This window comes from Acartia tonsa, chromosome 9 (genome assembly GCF_053477335.1).
Source record: "Acartia tonsa isolate MP-2025a chromosome 9, ASM5347733v1, whole genome shotgun sequence".
NCBI classification, from domain to species: Eukaryota; Metazoa; Arthropoda; class Copepoda; order Calanoida; family Acartiidae; genus Acartia; species Acartia tonsa.
Window position 1 is genome coordinate 25,096,800 of NC_137268.1, and position 8,638 is coordinate 25,105,437.

General features: G+C 24.7%; 1 protein-coding gene across 1 annotated transcript; it reads right to left on the reverse strand.

Annotated features, from left to right (window-relative positions):
* Window positions 1-5,026: 5,026 nt before the first annotated feature.
* Window positions 5,027-7,167, reverse strand: LOC145328607 (calcineurin subunit B type 1-like). The gene is made up of 7 exons (XM_080172352.1): window positions 7,061-7,167; window positions 6,881-6,970; window positions 6,695-6,758; window positions 6,329-6,387; window positions 5,985-6,036; window positions 5,530-5,613; window positions 5,027-5,465 (listed from the first exon to the last, which is right to left on the reverse strand). Exons 1-7 carry the CDS (start codon window positions 7,132-7,134, stop codon window positions 5,379-5,381), a joined length of 510 nt encoding a protein of 169 aa, XP_080028478.1. The 5' UTR covers window positions 7,135-7,167; the 3' UTR covers window positions 5,027-5,378.
* Window positions 7,168-8,638: the final 1,471 nt, after the last annotated feature.

Below are 8,638 nucleotides of genomic sequence, written 5' to 3' on the forward strand. Positions count from 1 at the left end.
GCCCCCCCCCCCCCAAACCGTTAATGGTGCGGCAAAAGGTCAAACTGTTTAGGGTTATTTAACACTTAGGGCGATGCAAATAATCACTGTCACTGCTGTAACATTGTGCCTTAGGTATATGTCCTTCTCGCAACTATTGTTAGGCTTGTCAAGTTCTGCAACTTAGGTTTTCTTAGTATAGTCTAAAAAACTCCTCCTTTAATGTCTTTTCTAGTTAAAACCAAATTAGTTAAAATCGGTTAAAACAGCTGATATTTTTTGGTAATTTTGTCAGGTCTTGTTAGCATTTATGTAATGTATAATCTAAGGTGTGTAAAACCCTTTTTACTGTTAACTATAATATGTTTTGACAAAATTTTGAATAAGTTATTGAGAATATATCCTACGTCAATTTTGTGTTTAGAAGAATACAATTTGAATAAACAAAGTTATTTTAAAGCCCTTAGTTGCTTAGCTAGAGAAATTATTAGGTTTTTTCTCCAATAGAGAGGCAAAGCATTTTAAAATATTTTTTTTTTCTTGCAAAAGGTTTAGTGATTTTAAAAACTCAATAAATTAGTTATTGTTGCTATTCTTTCATTCAAAATAAATGCTGAAAAAAGCATTAAAATATTTGAACACTAGTCTTTTATTAGATATAAAAAAACGTCTAATAAGAAAAGGAATAAAATTTTTTTTTTTCCAATTAATTTCTAGTCATACTGGAATAGTTATTTCTCGTATCGTATTATAGACGGCTTTCCGCGGATATAGAATGTACAATTATAAGAAAAAACTAGTTTTATTCTTATGATCGTACATTTCTATATTCGTAGAAAACTGGATATAATACGATGCTAGACATAGTTTTTTTTGTATGGATGAGAACTGGTTCCTATCCACCGGATTTGAATGAATACGAGAATAGTTATTTCTCGTATCGTATTATAAACGGCTTTCCGCGGATATAGAATGTACAATTATAAGATTAAAACTAGTTTTTTTAGACCCTTATTAGTTGAAATCAGGATTTAAAAAGAATTAAAATTTTTCTCGTATTCATTCAAATCCGGTGGATAGGAACCGTTTGTCATTCATTCGAAAAACCTATATTTCGGTTTCAAAAAAATAAATTGACATCAATTTGCAGCTTAGACATAAGTTAAGGGTGCTGTTAGGTGTTTCATAGACCAAACTAAAGTAAGTTTAACTGATTATGATAACCGATGTGTGACGTCATAACATAAGTTACAGCTAAACTAATGTTCACATTAGTTAAGACCTAACCAAAGGTGTAAAAAACAGATTAATTAAAGCAAGTTGTCAAAATTCGTACGGGGCATTTGTACTTTAGAAAAAAAAAAAATAAGATATAAGGTGGCATTATTTTGTAAATTAGCAAACAGCTACGATGATTTTGTAGAATTAAAAATAAAATTTTTTTAAGGAAGAAAATTTTTTTATCTCACATTATTAACCTTACCAATACAAAGCTATTAAAAAAATATAATTAATTTTAAACATTAAAAATTACTTATGAAAGGACTGCGGTCGCGTTTAGCCCCCTCTCCTTACCCCCCGTAAAAAAAAAATTCAGCATTCGTTTATTTTAAAGATCTTAATTGACAGGGAATTTTTTAAAAAAATTGTTTTATCATAAATAATATTATATTATTTAACCTTAATTAAAAATTTCTTCTTTGTACTTTTTCTTTATTTTCTATACTCTTTGCATATTTTTATTACTTATACTATGAATAAAATAAAAGTTATTTGAGAACATATTAAAAAAATAGTGAAAAAAGTAATTTGCATTTTTGGAGATCTTATAGAACAGCCAGAATTTCAGGAAAGACATTTTTGACAAAAATAATTTTGGAAATAAAAAAATTCAATGCGCATGTTTTTTACAAAAACATATTATTTAGGAAAAAACAATTAGTATAACTAAAAACCTGCAAAAAGGCAATCTGACTTTTAAATGACAGAAAATTAATTTTGATATCTAAAGCTAAAAAAAAATTTAATCAGACTATAAACATTAAAAATATAAGGAAAAATAAAAAAATAGCCTTAAAAGCAGTCCAACCGTCATTGATGTTTTATAGTTATTGTCCTTAATGATGTGAATATTGTTAAAAAGTTTCAGCATTCTATCTTTTGTTAAATAGAAAGGAGCTAAGTAAATTCCATCTAAAAAAATTGAAGAAAATTGTAAAGTGTTTATGGTTATTAAAAATAGAAAACTTAAAATGAGAAAGAGTTTAAAGAAAACAAAGAGGACAAAAAAAGTACTGAAACTCAAAAATGATGAAGGGATATCGAAAAAAATTTTAATATAAAGCAGTGTCATACAATAAAAATTATACTTAATAAAAAAAGAAAGTCACAAAACTTTGAAAATCTTGCAGCGTTTATTATCATTAAAACTTAGAAATCTTGGAATCGATCTAGCACCGCAATTAATAGACAAATCTTAATAAAACTTAATGGAAATATGTAGAATATGAGCATTAATTAAGCTTAAAAATAATTGACATTATTGGCATCCATCTAGGACAAGCTTTTCTAGATATTTTGAGACAAATTAAAAATTGTGAAGTTTAACAGTTAATAAAAGTCAAAACATTGATTATTTGGTTTAAATTTTTATTTAATTTTGTTCTCATTGGTCTGTTGGGTTGTTCTAGACCACAATAATATGAGTTTTTACTTTAAAAAGATTAGGAACAGCTACGATGATTTTGTAGAATTAAAAATAAAATTTTTTGAAGGAAGAAAATTTTTTTATCTCACATTACAAACCTTACCAAAACAAAGCTATTAAAAAAATATAAATAATTTTAAACATTAAAAATTACTTATGAAAGGACTGCGGTCGCGTTTAGCCTTCTCCTCCTACCCTTTCTAAAAAAAAAATTGAGCATTCGCCTATTTTGAAGATCTTAATTGACAAGGAATTTTTTAAAAAAATTGTTTTATCATAAATAATATTTACCCTAAATTAAAAATTTCTTTTTTGTACTTTTTCTTTATTTTCTATACTCTTTGCATCTTTTCATTACTTATACTATGAATAAAATAAAATTTATTTGAGAACATATTAAAAAAAATAGTGAAAAGTAATTTGCATTTTTGGAGATCTTATAGAAAAGCCAGAATTTCAGGAAAGACATTTTTGACAAAAATAATTTAGGAAATAAAAAAATTGAATGCGCATGTTTTTTTAAAAAAAAAACAGATTATTCAGGAAAAAAAATTGTGTTTTTTTTGGAAAAAACTATGAAAATTTGGGTATAAAAGCAGATTTAAAAAAAAAATAACAAAGATGATTAGCTATGATTAAACAAAAGCGTAATTGTCTCTTAATTATGGCTACAATAGTACATAAGTCTTGTGAGACGTATGTAAAAAAAACAAGTCTTCTATCCATGACACCAGTGTCTAGCACCCTATTTTATAAACAAATGAAAATATGTAGAATATAAAATTAATTAATTTCTTAAAATTTTAGCCTTCTATCTTAAAATAAAAGTTGAGAAAATCACAAAAACGTAAAAATATAGGACCGATCTAGCACCCTAAATTACAAACAAATGGACAAAGCAATGTATAATTATATATAACCCAGTTTGTTCCTAGTATAGGTAGAATTTTTTTTTTGTATTATAAAAATTATACAAAACATACAAAAGTACTATTGTATAAATTTTTATAAAATTTGTACAGTAATTTTTTTTTTGGCAAAGTCCCCTCGTACATGTTGTATCAATTTTGTATACAATAGTACTTTTGTGGTTTTTTTATTTATTAGTATATTTTTTCTGACATGCATATAGATTGTCTGGTCATTTATTCAAAAAAAAAAATATCTTTCATAAATTTTTTAGACTGAAAATCTTACTTGAATGATTCTAATAGATCTTGTTATAGATAATAGTTAAATTTTTGGTATATTTGTTATTTATTATGTACACTAAGCTGCAAATGTGAGAAAATTTTGATTAAAAAAATAGTGAAAATTTGGTTAGTCAAGTAATTTTTTAGAAAATCTACAAAAATGATTAGCTGTAATTTAACAAAAGATATTTACTTAACGGTCATTATCTTTTGATCACATAAGTTTTGTAAAACGTATTTAAACAAGGATGACAACATCCATAAAAGCGAAGCTCTGAAACGGTAGGACAAACGGACATTAACACTTGTATAATGTCAGAACTGAATAATCAGAATGCAAATGTATAAGAGTCAAAGCAAAATTGTAAGTAAATTTGTTGAAAAACTGCTTGATACAGGATAATGATTATGGACATACTTACATTTTTAGGACTTGATTATAGAGTTGCTTCGCTTATAACATTGTAGTTTGTTGTCCAAGGAATCAGTACACCAAAAATCAGACTAATCGGATAATTAGGTCACTTACAAATTTGTTGTTAAAAATGAAGAAAAAAATCAACATGTTTAAAATGGACGTACGGACATTCTGGTAATGATTATAGAGTTGCTACGCTTTCTAACTCGTACCTAACTATTACAGGAATCACCATGCAAAATTTGAAATCGATAGGACAATTCTAACATGCCTAAATTAACGAAAAAAGCTATTTAAAAAGTAAAAAAAATCAACATGTTTAAAATGGACGTTCGGACATTTTGGTGATGATTAGAGAGTTGCTACGCTTTCTAAATCGTACCTAACTATTAAAGGAATCACCATGCAAAATTCGAAATCGATAGGACAATGCTAACATGCCTAAATTAACGAAAAAAGCTATCCGTTACGGACGTACGGACGGACAAACGGACGGACGTACGGACGTACGGACGGACGGACCGACCCTAATTATAGAAAAGCTACGCTTTTAAAAATATAATTTCTATCCAAGACACTGCTTTCAATTAAAAAATTTGCTAAAAATTTATTTTATTTAAAATTAAAAATAATTTTTTTTAAAATTTTTAACTCAGTTTTTTTAGGTCTAGACCCAAAATTATAATCTTATTTTTTCTTAAAGCTTAAAGTTTACGAACTTTAAATCACTTATTTTTATTTGCAGTAATTCAAGCAAAAAAATTCTCAAAAACTTTTAATATACTTAGTCGAATTCTTTATTATATTTTAAAAAAATTTATATTCGTTAAAAAAATTACGATTAAACATTAAACTATTTTAACGAGATTGATCGTTTTAGTGGTTGGCAAGATTTTTCAGTAAAAAAACATCTTTTCACAGTATTTTAAAAACTTTTTTTTTACTTAGAATATAAAAATATTGATTTTAAAAATTGTTTTTAGTTAAAAAAAATACAAATATTTTAAATTTTTTTCATATTACAAATTTGCAAAACGTACAGAAAATTTAAAATACAATTAATAAATATATAAAACAAGATTCAAACTTCAACAACCATTTTAGTATGAATGTCTGTATTACCAACAACTGTACAAAATTCTTCAAAATTGATTCGACCATCGTTATCCTTAAAAAATGCAATTTTAAAAGAAATCATTCTTTTTGACTGTTAAAATTTCATTAAAATTTACCTTGTCATGAAACAATATTGTTTTGTCTACAATTTGTTGAAGTTGTGCATCTTTTAAATTGCTTCCAACCATCATTTTAAGAACCTTAAAAATTTAAAATATAACAAATATTTAAATTTTTAAATAAAATTATACTAGCAGCATTAATTAACGTATATTTTTGTAATTTATAAGAAAAAATATAAAAAAAAAATTTAAGAAGAAATTAGTCGATTTTTATTTTACAAATTTGTTTTTTTAAAAATTAGCGAAAGTTTATTTTAATTTTTTTTTTTTTTAAAGTTGGGAACTAAAAGTTTATACCCCTAAAAATCATCACAGGACTTAAATGAGTATTTTTTTAAGAGTAAAGCCTAATCGATTTAGTAGTTTTTAAGATCTTAAGTTATAAACGGACAGACATACATCTTTTTACTTTGTATTATAGATGTATTTTATTTTACTTAAAATTTTACCTGAAAAAGTTCTCCGTTAGAAATAAAACCATCGTTGTCAATATCATAAATTCTAAATGCATAATAGTTTTTTCTCGTATTGTATTATAAACGGCTTTTTTGCGGATAAAGAATGTACAATTATAAGATTAAAACTAGTTTTTTTTTATTTTGGCACCTTAGGGCTAAAAAATTAGTTTTAATTTTTTGATTGTATCTTTCTTTATTCGTAAAAAACTGGATATAATACGATGCTAAACATAGTTTTTTTTTTTATTTGGATAAAAACCGGTTTCTATTTACCGGATTCAAATAATTACAAAAAAATAAAATAAAAAATATTTAAGTTTATTTTAATTTTTTACCTGAAGGCAAATTTAAGCTTTGATTCCATATCACCTTTAGCGCTGAAGTGCGATAAACCCTAAATATGTTAATAAATTTTTAATTTTTTCTTTTTTAAATTTTATTAGTTTGTTATTTTGTTTATTTGTAAATTTTTGTAAAGCAAAAAAAATTTTAACCTATAGGATTTCTAATCATGCCTATGTAAACATATAGTTTTTTTTAAAAATTTTTACCTGTAATAAATTAATTGTAAGATTTAAATATTTTGTTTACATTTTTATTTAGTCTTTTATTTTGTAAAATTGTAATTTTTTTGTAAAGCAAAAAACATTTTATCTTTGAGGATCTCTAAACCTAAATTTTAAAAATATTTTGATTTTTACCTGTATAAACTCTTTAAAATCAACTTCACCATTTCCATCGTCATCAAAAATATCAATTACACGCCTTTAAAATTAAGACTTTACTAAATTGTGCTTGTAAACAAAAGTTCTTTTTTTTATTTTTTTTAATATTTAGGTTGTCTTCAAATAAAATAATACATATAATTATTATCAAAAAATATTTACCGAACTAAAGGATTTTGCTGTAGTTCTGGAAGTGACATAAATTCTTCTATTGATAAACTTCCAGAACCATCCAAATCCAATTTTTTAAACCTAAAGTTGTTACAATATTTGTTAGAGTATTTGTAACTAATAAAATTTAATTAAAAAAAAAAAAATTGCACAATTTGAAATTAAAAGTACCTTTTTCCAAGTCTTCTGATTTCATCTGCATCAAATGCAGCACAGTCCATTGGCAAAGAACCATCATTTCCCATTTTGTAGTTTAGATAACAACTGACTAAACCATATGGATTTTTACCTTTAGGAAGAGAAAAAAAGAGAGTTGGAGGTTAAAAGAAAGGACAATATAGAAAGAGAAATTTACCTGGATAAAAAATTGTATTTTTTTAAAGATTAATTCATACATAAAAAATAAAAAAAATTATATTTAGCATAACTTTTTTTCAAAAAAAAATAATAAAAAAATTAATAAAAAAAATTTAAATAAAACCTATAAAAAAAATAAACTAGAAAAATATATTTATTAAACAAAATATTAAAAATTTTATAGTTTAAATAAAGTTTTAAATAGTTTATTAGCATATTTTGTTTTATGTATTTTACGTCTATTTTTTAGGTTTAAAATATTAAGATAAAAAAAAATAATAAAAACGTTAAAAACATGTCATTTTTTTGCGAGTGAGCTAAAAATAATTAAGATTAATTAATCAAACATGATTTTTTATATTATTGTAGCTAGAATTTCTATTTTTTTTTGTTTGTATTTAATAATTACACAACACAAGTTTAAAAAAAAAATCGTTTAAAACAAAATACTTTTTTGCAATTTTTTTCAGACAAATAAATATTTAAATAAAGTATTGTTTTTTATTTTTGTTTTAAAAAAAAGTTAATCTAGAAATTTTTAAAAATTGTATTAATGTAAACAGTTTATGAGTCATTGTTCCACCCTTCGTTGTAAAAAAAATATTTTAGTGTTTGGCCAATTTTACTTAGCAATTGTATCTGTAAGTACGTCTAATAACACCCATTGCTATTTCTAAAATCCGAGAAAATTTTTTTGGCAAGAAAATTGCAAAAGTTTGCAACCTTTTTTTGCACCACTACCTAAATCGAGTTTTAAAACTTTTTATATAAAAATATCAAAAATTACTAAATGTTAGGCTTGAAAGCAAAAGTATTACTTTCCCTTTTTTTGACAAAAATATTTTTTAAAACTAATTAAAGGAAAATATGATAAAACTTAAACGATTTTTTTTTTAAACGATTAGTTGAAAATTTTTATTAAACATGCTATTTTAGTAATGAAACTTTAATAAAATCATTTTTAGAATGTTTAGAATTACCAATTTTCTACATTAAAAACAAAATGTTAACAAAGTTTAAAAACATTCTAATATCATCATCAGACGCATCTCTCTTTTTGACTGTAAAGGCCAAAGAATACGAACACCTTGTTCCTCCATGAATTCCTGCTGTCTTTGGCAAGTTTCTTAGCTTCTCCCCATGTTAATTCCAAATTAAAGAGGTCCTTTTTAGTGCTCCGCCTCCAGGTCATTTTTAGTTGTCCCCGATTATGTTTACCAGTGGTAAGGTTCCATTTTAAGCACTTTTTTAGAAACCTATTTTGTTCCATTCTAAGCACATGTCCTAGCCACCTTAGTCTTTTATATTTCACTTCTGCTTCAATACTATTGCACTTGGTCTTAGCATACAGCTCAAGGTTTGATATTTTGTTTGGCCAGAATATTTTGCAAA

Bases quoted from the DNA above. Each gene is read 5' to 3' on its own strand.
- LOC145328607 (XM_080172352.1), bottom strand. From the start codon at position 7,134: ATGGGAAATGATGGTTCTTTGCCAATGGACTGTGCTGCATTTGATGCA. The intron at 6,971-7,060 runs GTACTTTTAATT...TAACAACTTTAG, and splicing joins ATCAGAAGACTTGGAAAAAG to GTTTAAAAAATTGGATTTGG. The intron at 6,759-6,880 runs GTAAATATTTTT...TTAATTTTAAAG, and splicing joins CAGCAAAATCCTTTAGTTCG to GCGTGTAATTGATATTTTTG.